An 18,512-nucleotide genomic window follows, 5' to 3' on the forward strand; every position below is an offset into this window, starting at 1 on the left:
CTAACTACACTGGTGTAACCATTGCTCAAAGCAAAATATAGAACAATTTATCCCCCCGGGAAGTTGATGGATTCTAAGAGGCATGTGTAGGGTAGATGATACGCGGGGGTATCTGGCCCAGGTGAGAAATGGTTCATCAATAGAAAAAGCTGAGTAGTCCTGGCCTAGATACCTGTGGTCAGTGGCTTCAGTTCTCTGCTTCCCTTTATAGCAAAACCTCAAAGTGTGCTGGGTGGCTCAGTCAGTTCAGTGTCTGACATTGGCTCAGGTAATGATCTCAAGGTTCATGGGTTTGAGCCCCACATTGGGCTCTGTGCTGACAACTCGGAGCCTGCTTTGGATTCTGTGTCTCCCTGGCTCTCTGCCCCTCCCCCATTCACACTGTCTCTCTCTCTCTCTCTCTCTCTCTGTCTCTTAAAAATGAATAAACATTAAAAAAAATTTTTTTTAACTCAAAAGGATTAGCTCTACCAGCACTATTTCATAGAGATGTAATGCGAGCCACATGGGTGCTTTTTAAATTTTCTAGTAACCACCATAAAAATGTAAAAAAAAAAAAGGGGGGGGGCACCTTGCTCATTTGGTGGAGCATGGGACTCCTGATCTCAGGGTTGTGAGTTCAAGACCCACAGTGTGTGTAGATGTTACTTAAGTAAGTAAGTAAATAAATAAATAAAATCTTTTAAAGAATAAGTTTCTTTAAAGCATTTTTTTTAATGTTCATTTATTTTTGAGAGAAAGAAACAGCACCAGCAGGGGAGGGGCAAAGAGAGGGAGACACAGAATCTGAAGCGGGCTCCAGAGCCCGATGCAGGGCTCGAACCCATGAACCATGAGATCATGACTTGAGCCGAAGTTGTACGTCCACTCAACCAACTGAGCCACCCTGGCTCCCCAGTTTCTTTTTTTTTAAAGAAAGATATTTTTAAAAAAAGTAAAAGAGGAACAGGTGAAATTAATTTTAATATCTTATTGAAACCAGTATATCTAAAATATTATTATATAACCGATATAAAAAAACATTGTGGTATTTTGTATTCTTTTTTTCATACTGTCTTTGAAATCAATGTCTATTTTACACTTACTGCACATCCCGGCTTGTACTAGACACATTTCAAGTGTTCAGTATCCACATGTGGCTAATGGCTACCATATTGGACAGCCAGGTCTATAACTACCAGCTCTGATTCCTCTCCTTCCATGCTCTTGCCTCGGGGCCTTTGTGTTGGGTTTTCACTCTGCTTGGAATGTTCTTTACCCAGATACTCACACAGCCAACCCCCCTCTCCTCCTTCAGGCCTTTACTCAAATGTCACCCCGTCACTGAGGCGCTCCCTGGCCACAGCACAGCACAAGTATGGACTCTAGATACAAAAATGCCCTCCCACACTCTTCAACCCTTTAAATGTTTCTCCTTTGCAACTGCTGCCATCTAACATTTCTATATTTACTTGTTTTTATTATTCTTCCCCCTCATTAGAATATAAGATCTTTGCCTGTTTGCTCACAGTTGTATTCCCAGGGCCTAGAACAGTGCCTGGCACATAGTGGGTACTGTATAAATATTTGTTGAATGAATAAATGATACTGCTCGTGGATGAACAAGCCACCAGTGGATGAAGGATGACTTTGGCCCAGAGTGGATGGGTATGATTAAGAGCCTGGTTCTGAACCAGCCTGTCCGGGTTTGAATCCCTGTACTCTCACTTGTCAGCAGTGACCTTGGCAGTTCAGTTACCCTTTCTGTGCCTCAGTGTTTTGTCTGTGAGATAAGGATACCGAGACCTCCCATTAGGCTGTGTGAGGAGCATATGAGATTCCATGCATGAAGCTTCCCGGCTACCACTCCGCGTACTTGGTAAATGTTAGCTATTTTTGTAGTATACCTTGTAATACCTCTTTGGGAAATGGAATGTGTAAAACACGTAAAAAATTAGGCAGAAGATAAAAGGAAATTGAGATGCAGAACAGTATGGGGGAATTTTATTGTATCTGTGAAGGAAAAAGGTAGGTCAGAAATTAAATAGGATTAACTGGATGCAGTTGTGTTTTGGCTGCAGGTGGCATAAGACACAGGTGGAATCCTCATCCTTGGCAATTCCTGTTTTGGAAAGAAAGATAAAGCTCAATTAGGGAGACCGAAGCAAGGGTGAGTTTGGGCAAGACACCTGGAACGAGGGTGACAGGTGCTCCAATGTCAGGCCTAGCTGTCTGGGTTCCAGAAGAGGGACTCTGGGAGGAAGGGAAGGATCTCACGGGTTCCAGCACAGCGAACATCAGTCTCAGCCCCAGCTCTGCTCACCTATTCCCACGGAGATCCTGGGCCAGTTACTTCCTCTTGAAGTAGCCACCTCTAATCCCCAGACAGGGTGAGATTAGGTTATTGCTTCCGGCACGTACGTTCAACCACACCCCTTACATCTCTTACCACTTATCACAGATTGAATAATCCACTGTTGGGGACTTGCTTAATTTCTGTCTGCCTCAGTGTGTCAGTGAATTTCACGGGAGCAAGGACCACTGTTTTCCTATTCACTGCTGTAACTCTCAGCCCAGGGCCTGGCACATCGTAGTCAGGGGACGATATTCCAGAGAGAGGAGGACAGATAATTCTGAATCTCAGTTTCCTCACAGGGCCATTAGGTGGACATAAAGTGTGGTGGGTACACAGATGTGCCGTCTTCCAGATCATTCTACCCTAAGGTCTAAGAATTCATTCTTCTGTTATGTGTCCTCAGGCCCACCAGGAGATCCTAGGATTTGCAACCCTTAAACTGGAGGGGGAACAGTGTTTGGAGCAGCCTCCAGGCCCCTTCCTGCCTGCTCTGTGACCTTGAGCTCTGCAACTGTGTCTGGTTTTTAACCTGCAGGAACACAGCCTGTGTTCTTAGCACTTGGCCCTCCTTGGGGCCACTACACCCTATCCCACCAGGGCCTGGAAGGAGCCCTAAAGCAGGTGAATGATGACCTAATCCCAGCGTGGGCTGCTCGGGGGAGGCATTATTTTTAGAATTCTAGTCTTAGGATCCTTAGGGGTGATTGGAGCCCCTCCTCCCTTCACAAAGGAGGAGACAAGGAAGGCAACTTGCTGTGTGTGCCTCCCAGGCTGGCTCTCGCCCCTCCTGCAGCCTGCCCATCTGCCTGCCACTCGTGTCTCCACAGGACTGTGGTTGGTGAGATCTCTGGGCTCTTGGTGTCTAATTAGGTTGGGAGGAAGGTGCGGGAGCACATGGAGAGCTCTGCTCGGAATGGATTTTCTTAATAGGCTCATCCAGAGGTGACTGGCAGAGCCCTGCTGGGACATGTTTGTGCTCACAGTTAAAATCAGGCTCAAAAATACAGCAGTTTCTCCACAAACAGTCCTGTCATCCCTGGGGAGTTGTGTCTGTGAAGTGGAACTCCGTGTGAAGAAGGGAAGAAAATAGGTCTTGGGTCTGGCTTTCCAGTCCCTGACTTGGGGCCAGCTGCTGCCCCTCTTTCCTTCAGTTTCCCTCCTCTCTAAGCCGAGAGCACTCCCTGATCTTCCCTGATACCCAGGGGAACATGCGGGGCCATGAGAGGAGGGGTGACTGTCCTTCCCAACTTTCCTGGTCATGAGTGCTGCCCACGCTAGTCTGCCCGAGGGTGTTGGGAGGGGCTGGCCTTTCCTTGGCCTTGTAGTTTTGGAAACTTGCCAATGGACCCAGGATGTGCCTGTCACATCGTCTGCATCAGAATCCCCTGGACATCTTTTAAAATTCAGGTGCCTGGTTCCTATCCCAGAACTACTGAGTAGGTAACATTTTTGTACACAGACGCTGAGCCTGGCCTCTTGCTTCTCACTGGAGATACAGCAGTAGATAAGATCTGGACTCTATTATGCATTTTCTCCCCTTCCTCCAGTTCTTCATATGTGTAAGAAGGAACATTGTTCCCAGTTTGCTTGGCAGGGCCCCATGTCTTTGGAGAGGAGGGGATTCTTTCCTTTTCCTGGCAACCCATGCGGAAGGAAGCCTGCAAGGTCCCTAACTACATACACACATGCGTGTGCATGCACACACATGTTCCTACCTGTGCTTCTGCAGCAGGGCCACCAGGATGCTCTCCAACGCCATCTGCTTTTGACCTGCCCACACGCTGTCCACCTGACGGCCAAGACGTACCTTTGCTCCTTGCTCCTGGTTTCTCTCTCTGTTAGATTAGAAAAAGAGCAGCAGTGGAGGTGACTATTTGGATAGGATGTGGAGAAGCCTGGGAAAGGCCAGGGCAAAGTAAACAGAACAGGTATGTCCTTATACGTATTCCAATATCTGGTGTGGACTCTTTCACCCAATCGAACTAGAGTCAGCAACACTTAGGAAGGTGCTCGATATAGTAGTGAAGAGCATAGGCTGCGAAATAGATTTACAAAATACCTCCCCACAGATTACTCGTTAATTATAAAGGAGAAATGTTAACTGGACAGAGGAGAAACGTGGCAGACATCACGTTAACCAGGCAATTAAAGTTACCATCACCAATAAGGGGATGAATTGACATCATGTGCCTCCTGAAATAATGCACCAAGAAGGAACGATATCACTGCTATGAATACATAACCTGAATCTAATCATGAGGAAGCATCAGGCAAATCCAGTATGAGGAACGTAGGGACGTTCTATAAATAATAATTGGACTTTACTAATAAAAAATGTCAATGTCACGAAAGACTGAAGAGCAGTTCCAGATTAAAAGAAACTAAAGAGACATGGCAATTAAATGCAATCCATGACCCTGGCTTGGATCCTGGATCAGGAAAATTAAAAATTGCCATAAAGGACATGTTGGGAAAACTGGTGAAAGGTGAATGTATACACTAAGTAATAATTACACTGTGATTATATCAGAGGATGTCCTGTTGTTAGCTGTTTGGAGACACCGTGCAGAGCTACTTACGGGTAAATGGTTGTGATGACCGCAGTTTACTCTCATATGGTTCAACAAAGTAATGACAAAGCGCACATGTGTTTGCGTGTGTATATAAGCAAATATGATAAAATATTAGCAATTGCTGAAGGGGATGTGGAAGTCCATTGTATTATTGTTGCAGCTTTTCTGTATGTGCCAAACTTTTTCAAAATAAAAAATATACAGGCTGTGATGTCGGGCTCTTTGGATGCTAGCTGTCTGGTGTGCGTCCTTTAGAAGCTATTAACTGCCCCGTAAGATGGGAGTAAACGGTACCTACTTTGTAGGGTCGTCACAGGCAAGAAACCAAGAGTAATGGCTAACACTACCAAGGGCTTCCTGTGAGCCCAGCACTGTCCTGAATGTATGGAAATGTCTGAGGGCACAGCCTCTGTGTCCAGCACAGAATCATGATCAGTTGGTAACTATCATTGGTATTATTACTGTTGGAGCCTAACATGGGGAGAAGCACATCGTTGGTGTTCAACAATCATAGCATAATTAGAGGTAAGCTGGGGCTTCGCGTCAGGGCCTTTCTGCTATGGCAAATCCAGAAATAATAGATGCTGTGCCAGGCAAGGGACCAAAAGTCCCTCCAAACTCTGATGCCTGGAAGACTGGGAACAAACCCACTAGACCTGCTTACCCCTGCTGCCTGCTCATGATGTCCTGCAGTAGCTTGCGGGCAGACAGCTGACCCAGCACCTTCCGGTAGCTGTTGGTGAAGATGGCGTCTGCATACCGAGGCATTCTATATGGAAGGAGTCAGAGGTCAAAGGGCTGGGTGGCAGGGCTAGGTGAGGAAACGGGGTGGGGTGGGGGTACTCACCATGTCCCCGTAACGTCCTTCTGCCCTTTGCCCTACTCATCCCCGGAGAAGGTAGGACCCAGGGCTGGGAGGCTTCTCTGGAACTCAGGATCTGCCCCCCTCCCAAAGATAGGCAGTGGGGGCTGCCTGAGGAGATGGCTGGGGGCCTGCTTAGGGCTCTGTTCTGCACGCCCTAAATCATCCCCCGCTGGGCTGCAGGGATGCTTCTGGGACGTTGGGTATCTAGGCCCTGGCGGCAGGACTGCTCACCTGAGGGGCAAGGATGGCGGGGAGCAGTGGGAGCCACTGTCGAGGGTGAGGATCACCAGGAAGAACACCCAGAGCAGCATCCTTCACCCCTGCGGTGGCTCCTGGAAAACGACAGAAGGAGAAGGTCAACTGCAGCCATAGCCAAAAGGATGCCTTTTATTGGCTGGGCCCAGTTCTGGGCTTGGCTGTATACAAGCCCTAGTCCTCATCATTTGGAGGTGGTGAGGTACGAAAAAGAACCCGGACTCTGGAAGTCAAACAGACCTAGATTCAAGTCCTGCTTTTGCCAGTCACAAGCTTTGACCTCATTTTCTGCATCTATAAAATGGGCATGATAATCTACCCTGCTGACCCCATAGGGATGCATGGAAAATTAATGACATTGGTGAAAATGCCCCTTGCTGTAAGGCATCATATGTGGAATTCAGGCCTCAGCAAGGGTTGGGGGGTACACCTTCTCCTAGTCTCCTAAGTCACCCCACCCACTGTGACACTTGACAACAGTGAGCAGGGCCAACAGCTCAGGCTCTGAGTCAGACAAATCTCAGTTCCTATCTGGGCTCCACCGTCACCAGCTGTGTGTCCCAGGACACGTGGCTTCTCCTTTCTGGGCCTCAGTTTCCCTATCCATGAAATGGGGTCTATGACTATACTGACTGCATAGGGCCCTTGTGAGGATGAGATGAGATGAGATGAGAGTTGCTTGGCACATAAGGAATTCTCCCAAACACTTTTGCTGCGACGACCTCAGATCAGACCCGCTCGAGGGGGCAGGCTCTCGTCCTGTTTGGTTCTGTGTGAAGTCAGAGGGAAGGGAAAGATCTACTTCTCGCTCCAGACATTTCGATTTCGCTGAAGGCTTTTAGCCTTGGAAGAGACCAGGGAGCCTGGGGAGCCAGTGTGGCAGAATCATCTAATAGATCATGTAATTACCCTTAATTGGGGCCTGCTGACACCGTGCTCTGCAATCAGGGAAAGAACAGGCAACGTGAGAAAGAGCCCGCCTGGGCTCGGGGAGGAGGCTCCACGGTCAACCCAGACCTGCCCAGTGTGGAAGCAGGGGCTCAGCTAGGAGACCTAGGAATTGGGTCTCCCCACCTCTCATGCCCCCCTCAGTAGAATATCCATTCCATGGGGCTACAGGCCCATGCGGGGACCCAGCCAGCCCAGAGAGGGGCAGGAACCCATCCTAGCCCAACCTCACCCCCTGTCTTCCGTGTTCTCTCCTGTCCTGTTGAAGAGTGATCTCCAGCAAGCAGGGCCGGCACTGGCAGAACCCACCTTCCTTTTCTGGTCTCGCCCGCCCTCTTAGGGCATCCCCTCCCTTCTACCAGACACCAGGGTCTTGGCTAAGCCAGGGAGCATCTGCAGAGCTGGGCTCAGAGCAACCTGTGACTCTGCACCTCCAGAGCAGAAGGGAGGAGCCCTCCAGGCCTCACTGTCTCCCCAACAATCCTCCAGTTCCTGCTCAAATGCCCTCTGCCAGCGAGTGGCAGAGAGCTCACTACCCCCGAGCCAGGACGTGCTATCTCCAGGCAGCTCTTCTTGTTAGGAACTTTTTCTCATTGTGTCAAGTACAAAAAGACATGTTAAGCTTCTACTCTTCTGGGAAGGACTGGGGCTGGAGGAAAGATGAGAACATGGCATTTGCCGGCCCCTCCCTCTCCCCGGCTTTGACATCCACCCTCTGTGCCACCCACAGCTTCTGCACCCTCATCCACATGAGGTGGATCTGACTTAGGCCTTTGCTCTCCAGACCAAGGATCTCAGTCCTCTTTGTCACACCATATCACATCTGGCCTCTTTGTCACACCATATCACATCTGGCCCCCCGTCTCCCGGCCCGATTCCAGGCTGCCTCTCTAGCAATGGAGTTTCCTAAGCAGGGAGTTCTTTGGAGGTAAGGAGGGCCCCTTGTAACGAGCCCTCTTTTTTTCTGTCTCTTGGCTGGACTTCCTTGCCTTCTTTGCTGCTGATCTTTAAAAAAATTCTTTTAAATGTTTATTTATTTATTTTGGGAGAGAGAGGTAGAGAGCGAGCAGGGGAGGGGCAGAGAGAGAGGGAGACAGAATCCTTAGCAGACTCCACACCAGCAGCGCAGAGCCCGACACGGGGTTCGAACCCCCCAACCGTGACATCATGACCTGAGATGAAACCAAGAGTCAGACGTTCAACTGACTGAGCCACCCAGGTGCCCGCTGCGGATATTTGAAAGACCTGGGCACGTCCAGGCCCCTAATCACTTCATTCCCCTGCTCAGAGGCCCTTGGTTGCTCTCCAGAGCAAAGCCCAACCCCCTGCTCTTGGGCTAAGCTCTCCCTTGGCTTCCCCACTTCCGGCCCCTTCTCGTGTGTTTTGCGGCCCCTGTGCTCCCCTGGCCTGCACAGCCAACCCTCACACTCGCCCTCTGGAGCAGGTATCAGGGTCTTCATCTTACAGCTGAGGAAAGGAAACGAGCCCAGAGAGGAGAAGGACCTTTTCTCCATGGTCCTCCATCACGTTGGTTTCTGACTGGACGCTTCAGAATGGGCCTCAAAGTTCCCAGGCCAGCAGGCCCCTCCCGCTCCATTGAGGCTGCCTCCCAGATTCAATACCCTATTCACAGCTCCCTATTCAGCTCCCCGTTCATGGGAGGTGCTGCAGGATTCATCACCTGCACACGGGAAGCCGTTCTGAAAAACAGAAAGCTTTTGCTCTTTGTCACTGGATCTCCAGGGGAATTAAAAAAAAAAAAGGGACACACACAGGAACACCTGCCTGGTTGGCACCTTCCTATGTGCAGCCAGTGGTTTCAGGGAGTTGAAAATAACCTGATACGAGGGCAGACTTTGGAGGGCAAGTCACAGTAAATTCTGTAACCCTTAGCTTATTTGGAACGAGGTTGAGCAACTGTATAGTCTGGTCAACCAAGAGGCACATTTACTACAAACCGTGTGCCCCAGGGGTGAGTCAAGACACCATTACAACCTCTAGGCTTGGGGTTGCAACCTCTAATCCTTGGGGTTGCAAAATTCCACTGGACAAAGTTGGGCAACAACAAGAATTCTCTTGCTTACGGTCCGATGAGAATTAGATGTTGTATCACCACGGATAAAGTAGCTATTGACAGACATATTCCACACGAACAATCTACAGAGACAGAATTCCACTGAATTAAGTGTAGTACAAATTCAACAGCATCCTCAACAACTCCTTGATAGCTCCAAAGGTATTTTAAGGTTTATCATCTATCCTCATGAGTATCAGTTAGCTTTCTGCAGTGTTGACAAGTGAATTCTGCGGTTAGATCTAATTGAGGTCATCTGGATTCAGGATAAATGGACACTTGACCTACATTAGTTGGCACCTCTTGCCAGCCTCTATGCCAAGAATGCTATGAGAATTCTCCAGATGCACCTTTTGCTAATGACAGAGGTCAGGTCTCATGTGCCCAACCTAGCAAGGCCACTTTTGGACAACTAGGAAGAAAATCTTTTACCTTTCTTTTTTATTTTAAGTTTATTTATTTACTTTGAGAGAGAAAGAGAAAGTGTGAGCAGGAAAGGGGCAGAGAGAGAAAGGGAGAGAGAGAATCTCAAGCAGGTCCTGTACTGACAGTGCAGAGATCGATTTGGGGCTCAAACTCCATGGACCGTGAGATCATGACCTGAGCCAAAACCAAGAGTCAGATGCTTAGCCACCCAGGCGCTTCTCGTTTACCTTTCTCAAACATTCTGCTTTGTAATTTGAGAACGCTGAGGCACTGATGTCCTGATTTAGTTTATAAACTGTTTCAGCAATAGCATTCCAAATTGAAAGAGATCTAAGTTTTTAATGAGGAAGCATCTTGAATTGTCACTCAAAAGAGAGACACCCCACCTCCTTCCTGAAAGAGTTTGAGGCGGCTTATGGTGAAAGACACAAATACTACGAGACCATCAAAACATGGATCAAGAAACAAGCGTGGGGGTAACGGAGTGCTCCAGGGGCAGATAATTGTGTCTGAAACCTCGAGTAAGGAGCGCAGCAGCAATTGAGCAAGAAAGCAAAGTGTTATCAATTTCCAGGCAATTATGTTGAATGGGTTCAGAGCGATAGATGGGATGTATTGATTTGCACAGCCGCTTGGCTCCTTTCCGATCCATGGCAGACCCCCATTGTTGATGGGAGAATCTAGCCAGCTTGTGTCTTGCCCCAGACACCTGCCTGCACACCGGAGAACGAGTGCTGAGATTTCATCCGTCCCCTGACAAGCCCCTGGAACACATCCGTCTGCCTGCCCCTTCTCCATGGTTGAGGTGCCATGTATCCAAAACAACCTCAACATGGAGCCAACCATCAAAAGCATGTTCCAGAGCCTCTAACCAGGTACCTGAGTGTACTCACTAGTCCACAGGCGACGAGGATGATGGTGGGCCTCTTTGACTCGGTGTCTCTGAGTTGGTGAGAAGGTCAACCGTCTTGCCCCCATCCAGCCCAGCCCCCAGGACCACCCCCTCTCACCTCCGATATGGCAGGTGTCCCCTCTGCTATGAGGCGCTGCTCCAGCTGCCTGGACCGGAGGCTCAGCGTTTGTTCGGTGACTGCGTGACGCTTCCATCATTTATACCTGCATTTTCCTAAGCGTCGCCAGCGTCAGAGAATCAATTACCCACAAGTCAACCAAAGGGCCATTTTTAGCATCATACTGACAAACCCTAATAGGGGAAAGAGGTTTTCCCCTTGCAGATGAAGACCTGTATGGAACTTTCCCTTTACGGACAGAACACAAAGTTATGATATTATTCCGAGGGGAATAGAGAATATAATACTGCTTCTCTAATAATTGGAGTAATCATAACAGTGAAACAACAAAGGTTCATTTACTCTCTGAGTTAAATGTGCGTTTTAAAAAGTTGATATAATTTTTTTTGTCCGTGTGCAACTTTATCTCACTTTCAGGTAGTCCACTTATTACAGATAAGTGTTTTTCTCTCCTTAGCGCAGCATCCAATTATCAAGATTTCCCCCTATTCGATTTACATCTGCTGCAGTCATAGGCCACTGTAAGCAGCTAGCCCGGGGAGCACCTGTTCTCCTGTGTCAAGGCAGCCAAACATGGAAGGAGATGGAAAACCTTGGGAGGGTTGTTGTGTTTCCTGATTTTGCTAGCCTGTAGCTAAAGAATCCTCGAGAATGGTCTAAAAGCGTGTGAGTCAGAAACACCAGTTTTCCACGAGGCTGTTGTGGAGGGGTGGAAAGAGCCATAAGCTTCAAGTCCAGAGCCCTGCCCAGCCCTCCTGTGTCAGTTAGTCATGACCTCTGTGACCCTCAACAAGTTACTTCTACCCTCCAGATCTCAGTTTCTAAACTTGGAAAATCGAGGGCCGCCAGAGAATAGCAGCTTTCAAACTTAAAAAAAAAAAAAAAAAAAAAAAAAAGGTGGCATAGAACTTTCTTCGGAAATCTTCTGTGGAAGTGCAGTATATAAAGCAGATTTAAAACAGGAAACTGCTCTGGTTGAAGAGGGGGGAGTGAAGACTCCCTTTGGCTGCACCTGGGGTACCTCCACGGGCCACAGAACCAGTAGCTTCTGAATGAACCTCTTAGCAATGTTATGTTGTGATCCTTCTGCTTAGCCTGCACCGAGCCATGTTCTTGGCACAGAGCACACAAGGGGTGTTTCCCATAGAAGCAGGGACTGGGTGGCTTGTCACCGTGCCAGCCTGGACACAAAGTGGTCAGGTCAGGCCAGGTCCCCAGGGACTGAGAGTGGGCAGATGGAGCGTTTGGGAGCCCCCTGGGCAATAGGTTCTCATACAATCAGGTGGTGTGAGGTTATCTCAGGGAATGCAAGGTGGGGACCACCTACAGCTCGAGTACCCACAATGGACACCAGGCCAGAGTACAGATGTAGGACACATGGAATTGCCTGGAGAAGCCATGGGGATCAGAATGCAACCTTAGTTGAAGTTCTGTTGCTAAGGACTTCATGCCTCTTCTCAAGTTTTCTCATCTGTAAGAGGAGAGTGATAGGGCTCGACTCATGAGGCTGCTGGGTGAGGATTTAAGGTGCCAGTGCATAAGGCACAGGCCTGGTATAGAGTAAGTCTCAAAAATTAGCTCTCACAGGGGCACCTGGGTGGCTCAGGCGGTTAAGTGGCCGTCTTTGGCTCAGGTCATGATCTCTTGGTCCGTGAGTTCGAGCCCCGCGTCGGGCTCTGTGCTGATAGCTCAGAGCCTGGAGCCTGCTTCTGTTTCTGTGTCTCCCTCTCTCTCTGCCCCTCCCCCATTTGCACTCTGTCTCTCTCTGCCTTTCAAAAATGAATAAATGTTAACAAAAAATTAAAAAAAAAAATAGCTCTCACCATTGCTACTATTGTAATAAGCGAGAGATAACAGAGGCACAGAGAGGTTACCCACTCATCCACAGGCACACACCTGGACAGCGGTAGAGCCAGGACTCAAACAAAGGTTTCCGACTCCCGAATCCAGTGCCCCACACCAGGCTAATGTTCTCCTAAGGCCCTTCCGTGGCCCACTGGGTCTTCTACTTTTTTTTAAAGAACTTTAACAGTTTTGCTTTTTACTTTACTTTTATTTTATTTTTAAACAAAATTAAAAAAAATTTGTTTTCAACATTTATTTATTTTTGAGAGACAGACACTCTATTTGAGTGTGAGCGGGTGAGGGGCAGAAAGAGAGGGAGACACAGAATCCCAAGCAGGATCCAGGCTCTGAGCTGTCAGCACAGAGCCCAACGCGGGGCTCAAACCCATGACACGGGGAGATCATGACCTGAGCTGAAACCAAGTGTCAGACGCTTAACCGACTGAGCTACCCAGGTGCCCCGAGAACTTTAACAGTTTTATTGACGTATATATAACTCATACACCGTAAAAGGCACCTGTTAGAAGCCTATGGTTCAACAAATTCTCATTAGTTTATAAAATTGTGTCACTGTCACGCAACCCCGTTTAGAATACCTCTGTCAGCCCAAAAGTTCCAGTCCCATTTGCTATCAACACCCACTCCAACCCCAGCCTTCGACAACCACTGATCTGCCTTTTGCCTCTATACTGTTTCCTCTGCTAGAAAGTTCATATGGATTCATGTGAATTATGGAGTCACATAATACATACTCTGTGCTGTCAGTCTCCTTCACTCATCCACCTGTTTTTGAGATTCATTTGTGTTGGATCCATATCAGCAGCCTGTTCCACTTTATTGCTCAGTAGCTTTCCGTTGTACAAAAGTCTGACAGCTTGTCGAGCCATTCACCGTGATGGACATTTAGGTAGATTTCAATTTGGGGCGGTTACGAAAAACGCTGCTATGAACATTCGTGTATAAGACTTTGTACGAACGTGTGCTTTTATTGCTCTTGGGTGATTACCTAGGAGAGGAACTGCCGGGTCATGTGGTACGTGAATGGTTTGCTTTTTAAGAAGCGGCCAAGCTGTTTTCCGAAGTGGCACCCCCATTCCATTTCTGCCAGCTGTGATGGAGAGTCCCCCGGGGAAGTCCTTAAACCAGCCTTTCTTTACCCCGCAAACACCTATGAAGAACCGAATTAGGCCCACACAGAGCTCGCTGGATTAGGAGTTTGTCAGTCTCTGAAGGCCTGGTCCTATTCTCCTCTTAGGAGAGTGGGCTGGGCCTTTCCCCCTGCATGGCATTTTCTTGAGCACTAGGAGGAGAGTGGCATGTGCTTGTACTCAGAGCTGCAGGAGGCAGGCATGTGAGAAGCTGAGTGACTTACCTCAGGCAGAGAGATGGAGACAGGCACACGGTTACGTGGGTTAAATGTCCCAAGAATTGAGAGAAGGGGAAAGTCACGCTAAAGCTGGGAGAGCCTCAGGGAGGAGCAGAGACAAGCCTAAAGCCTAAAGCAGAGAGAAGCACAAGGCCCACGGATTTAGATTTGAAACTCAGCTCTGCCACTTGCAAACTGTGTGATTCTGGGCGAGGGGTATATTCTTCCTGGAGCCTCAGTTACCGCATCTATACAATGGGGGTGATGACAGCTACCTCCTCAGGTTGTTGTGAGGGTCAGGACTATGCTTGTAAAATGTCTGATGCACGAGGCAAAAGGCAGCTGTTACTGTAGCTCTTACTGATCAGAGCGGAGCTCTGAAAGCTGGGCAGGGTGGTGGCCAGAAGAGCAGGAGCCATCTGGGAAGAGGGGCTTCATTTGCAGCGTATTCTCAAAGCCCTTGAGGCGGAGGATGAGGGAAGAAGCCAGAACCAGCCTTGACAGTGAGAGCGCAGCCCCCCCCTCCACCAATCCCCGCAGCCAGCCGCCTCGTCCTTATCCTCTGAGAGGCGGTGGGAACGCCTCGCTTGCCACCCGGCTTTCTTCCCAGGACGGGTTTTAACCCAGAGTTAATTAGCGATCGTGCCTGCTCTAGGGGCTGGGGACTTGAGCTGTGGAAAAAAAATGCCGCAGAGAAAGGCAGGCTTTAAAAAGCCCCAAAAGGCTGGGGCAGAGAGGCTCCACTGGGAGAGAGACAAGCCGTGCGTTTGTGTTGCAAATTTCCAGTGTGTTGAAGCCAGCCATTCAGGGAGGGTGATGCTAAAGGCAGTGGGCCTGCGGGTGGGGAGGGCAGAGGAAGTCGACAAAGGGGGCCTGTCTGAGGGCCTCAGACCCTGCTTTATAAAAGCTGCTTTCATCGCCCTCCCTGGATGATGGCAGCGTTCCCAGCCCGAGCGAGGCCAGTGTGCAGGGAAGGGGAAGGCCTGGACCCTAGACTCCCAGATTCCCTTGACACTCCCCACCTAGTGTGCCTTCTAGGCCTGTTTTTACGGAGTCAGCAGCAGCAGATGTCACATGAGCACTCATGAGTGCTATGTCAGGGTGAGGGACCAAGGTTCACACGGTTGGCCCAGTTGGGGGGCCTCAGGCAAAGTCAAGGGACTTTCCTGAACCTCAGTTTCCCATTCTGTAAAATGGGGCTGATGGGGTCCTTCCCCCTACTTCATATCCTACCCAAGCAGAAGTGCCCATGATTGGTTGGTGATCCAATAACCATCAGAAGTTCATCTTTTTCTGGAAAAGTCTGCATTTGGGAAGGTCATTAGGAGAGCTTTTTTAAAGAGGTGAAGTTGGGGGCGCCTGGGTGGCTCAGTCGGTTGAGCGGCCGACTTCGGCTCAGGTCATGATCTCGCGGTCCGTGAGTTCAAGCCCCGTGTCGGGCTCTGTGCTGACAGCTCGGAGCCTGTTTCAGATTCTGTGTCTCCCTCTCTCTGACCCTCCCCCATTCATGCTCTGTCTCTCCCTGTCTCAAAAATAAATAAAACGTTAAAAAAAAAATTTTTTTTAAATAAAAATAAATAAATAAAGAGGTGAAGTTGATTGTACTTAGCAAATCAATTAAGCAATTCTGGGTTGCTTGGAAATGTTACTCCCATAAGTGTTTTAAATATTCACCTTGCATGGAATCTTTAGGCCTGTCCCAAGTCAGTTATGAATGCTAACCAGGTTGGTTTTCTGGGTTGGTAGGTACCGTGCGGGAAGGCTGTCCCCAGCTGATCCTGTTAGGCAAGCTCTCCCTGGTGGAGATCTGACCAGCCTTTAAAGACCTCTTTGAGGTTAGAATGGAAGAGAGCCAAAGCATAAGAGACTCTTAAAAACTGAGAACAAACTGAGGGTTGATGGGGGGTGGGAGGGAGAGGAGGGTGGGTGATGGGTATTGAGGAGGGCACCTTTTGGGATGAGCACTGGGTGTTGTATGGAAACCAATTTGACAATAAACTTCATATATTGAAAAAAAATAAAATAAAAAATAAAGACCTCTTTGGACTCTACCTCCCCAAGAAGCATTCTCACACCCTGCTCCTCCCTCCTGGCCTTGCCTTGTGGTTGACTGATTTTATATGTGGAAGTGTCTCCTTTCCTGAGACACTTGGGATGTCTGCAACCAGACCTAATTAAAATTTTTTTAATATTTATTGATTTATTTTGAGAGAGAGAGAGAGAGAGAGAGAGAGAAGGTGTATGAGCTGGGGGTGAGGGGGTGGGTGGGAGAGGGAGAGAGAGAATCCCAAGCAGGCTCCACGTTGTCAGCACAGAGCCCAAAGTGGAGCTCGATCCTATGAACCGTGAGGTCACGACCTGAGCCAAACTCAAGAGTCAGAAGCCCAACCGACTGAGCCACTCAGGTGCCCCACATCTGATTAATTTTTGAGCCCCCTAAAGCCTTCTTTCTTTTCCCAGCTTTATTAAGATGTAACTGGCATAGGGGCACCTGGGTGGCTCAGTCAGTTAAGCATCGACTTCGGTTCAGGTCATGATCTCACAGTTTGTGAGTTCGAGCCCTGCGTCAGGCTCTGTGCTGACAGCTTGGAGCCTGGAACCTGCTTCAGATTCTGTGTCTCCCTCTCTGTCTGCCCCTTCCCTGCTTGTTCACACGTGCTCTCTCTCTCTCTCTCTCCGTCCCTCTCTCTCTCTCTCTCTCAAGAATAAATAAAGATTAAAAAATTTTTTTAAAAAAGATGTAACTGGCATATATAAAGCTTGATAATGAAGGTGTGTTTCCTAGACCAACAGTAACAGTATCTCCTGGGAGTTTGTTGGAAATGCAGAATCTTGGGCTCCACCCCAGATTGACTGAATCAGAGGCCAAATCCTCTTTGTTCTAGGATTTTAAAGGCATCAGGTCCCTAAGATGGTTTCTGAAGCCCTTGCGATTTTCTCACCAGGGAGGAGGGCCTTGACCACAGGCAGCCGGGAGATGTCGCTGTTCTCCAGTCTTTGGGAGATGTCAGGCTTCCTTGCAAACACCAGAGGCCCCAAGTGCCGGGTTTTGTTTCCTGTGAAATCCAGGAGAACCGAGGGGTCCAGGTCTGTTATGTATTCAGGCCACCCCCTCCTCAGCCACCTGGGCCGCCTATCTCTCTCTGCCCATTTCCTGCCCTGGGTTCTCAGTTGTGTTTCCAGTTAGGGAAGGCTGTGTGTTCCCCAAACTCAGCCCCTGCCCCAAGGATCCCCAGGAGAAAGCCCAGAGGAGAAAGCCCAGCATATGGAGACTTCTTCAAGCCTGGCTCATCAGGCAACAATGTGGCCCGGCAGAGGAGGGGACATCTGTCTGTCGGGAGGCCCCTTCTCACTTGGAAGCTGAGTTGGAGGATCTTAGTGACAACAGGACCTGCAGACACAGCCAGAGGAACTTCGCATTATTTGTCTACAGGAAAACCCCGCAGCCTGCCTGGGACTCCAGTTTCTGGTTCCCATCTGAACTGGGTGCCCAGTGTCGGGGCCAGGATATGGCTGCACTTCCCCACGGTGGTGATAGGGCAGTTAACAGAGCCCCATTAGCCATGGATGCATAAACCTGGGCTCCAGAGTAGGGCCAGAGTGCCCTCAGACACTTCCGGACTGGAAGTAGAGTTGCTGGTTTCTCTCCAGAGCTCAAGTTTCCAGTCCAGCCACCTCCTCCTGACCTCCCCCCATCCCATGTCATCTGGTCCCTGAACACCCAGGCCACAGAGCAGAATGCAGCTCAGCTTCCACACCCAGCCCCACCCTTGGAGCTGGAACTCTCCTCTAAAAACCCCAGAATCCACACCTAATCCACGGCTGACACCTGGCTTTCTGCTTAACTCCTGTCACTCCAGCCCCAGGGTCAGCCCCATTCACCCCCACCCAACTCCTTGTAGGAATCCAGTTGTCTTGGATCACAGCACAGCAGTATAGCCGTAATATCTTTTGATGCTTACTATGTACCAGTCACGTAACATGCATGATCCCATTCAACAAATTTAAGGGTTAGGAGCACAAAGTGGTTGCTTTTTTTTTTTTTTTTAAGACGGGGTGGGGGAGAGGAGTGGGGCATAGGGAGAGAGAGACTCCCAAGCACTCTCCACACTCAGCACGGGGCCTGATGTGGGGCTCTATCCCATGACCCTGGGATCATGACCTAAGCTGAAATTAAGAGTTGGACACTCAACCGAATGAGCCACCCAGGCGCCCCAATTATTGTGGAAGAAGCTGAGTGTTGGAGCCATTGGGTAACTCATCTAATCTCACTCAGACAGTAAATGGGGAAGCCATGGCCAGAAGTGGCACAGGTCTGCCTCCAGACATGCCCTAGTGCCCTGGAGCAGTGCTACTGCAGCCCCAGCCTTGGCATCTTTAAAAAAAAAAAAAATTTTTTTTTTAATGTTTATTTTTGAGAGAGAGATGGAGTGCAAGTGGGGAGGGGCAGAGAGAGACAGAGACACAGAATCCTAAGCAGGCTCTAGGCTCTGAATTGTCAGCACAGAGCCTAATGCAGGGCTTGAACTCACAGACTAGCAAGATGGTTACCTGAGCAAAAGTGGACGCTTAACCGACTGAACTACCCAGGCGCCCTCAACGCCCCCAGCCTCAGCATCTTAAGGCTGATTTCTGCTGACTCCTCACAACAGATACCAGATTTCCCTTTGGGCAGTATCAGTAGGGTCTCTGTGGACCTGTGAGGTGTAAAGAGTGAGGATTTCCCATGTCTGATGACCAAGTTGTACTTTTCACATGCATTTGATGTGGTGACAGTGACATTTCTTATTAACA

General features: G+C 49.0%; 2 protein-coding genes across 4 annotated transcripts in view; one reads left to right on the forward strand and one right to left on the reverse strand.

Moving 5' to 3' along the window:
* MANBAL (mannosidase beta like) overlaps window positions 1–18,512 on the forward strand; it is a 298,459-nt gene that overhangs the window by 239,612 nt on the left and 40,335 nt on the right. The gene's annotated exons all lie outside the window — the stretch shown is intronic.
* GHRH (growth hormone releasing hormone) lies at window positions 1,956–14,228 on the reverse strand. Of its 3 annotated transcripts, XM_058685547.1 has the most exons (7): window positions 13,994–14,228; window positions 13,105–13,295; window positions 10,487–10,602; window positions 6,005–6,105; window positions 5,573–5,677; window positions 4,051–4,170; window positions 1,956–2,101 (listed from the first exon to the last, which is right to left on the reverse strand). In XM_058685547.1, the coding sequence occupies exons 4-7, from the start codon at window positions 6,082–6,084 to the stop codon at window positions 2,086–2,088; spliced, it is 321 nt and encodes a 106-aa protein (XP_058541530.1). In that variant the 5' UTR covers window positions 6,085–6,105; window positions 10,487–10,602; window positions 13,105–13,295; window positions 13,994–14,228; the 3' UTR covers window positions 1,956–2,085. The 3 variants fall into 3 exon arrangements, with proteins under 3 accessions (XP_058541530.1, XP_058541532.1, XP_058541531.1); XM_058685549.1 differs by lacking the exon at window positions 13,994–14,228 and having other exon boundaries at window positions 13,105–13,956; XM_058685548.1 differs by lacking the exons at window positions 10,487–10,602; window positions 13,105–13,295.

This window comes from Neofelis nebulosa, chromosome 9, assembly GCF_028018385.1.
Source record: "Neofelis nebulosa isolate mNeoNeb1 chromosome 9, mNeoNeb1.pri, whole genome shotgun sequence".
NCBI lineage: Eukaryota > Metazoa > Chordata > Mammalia > Carnivora > Felidae > Neofelis > Neofelis nebulosa.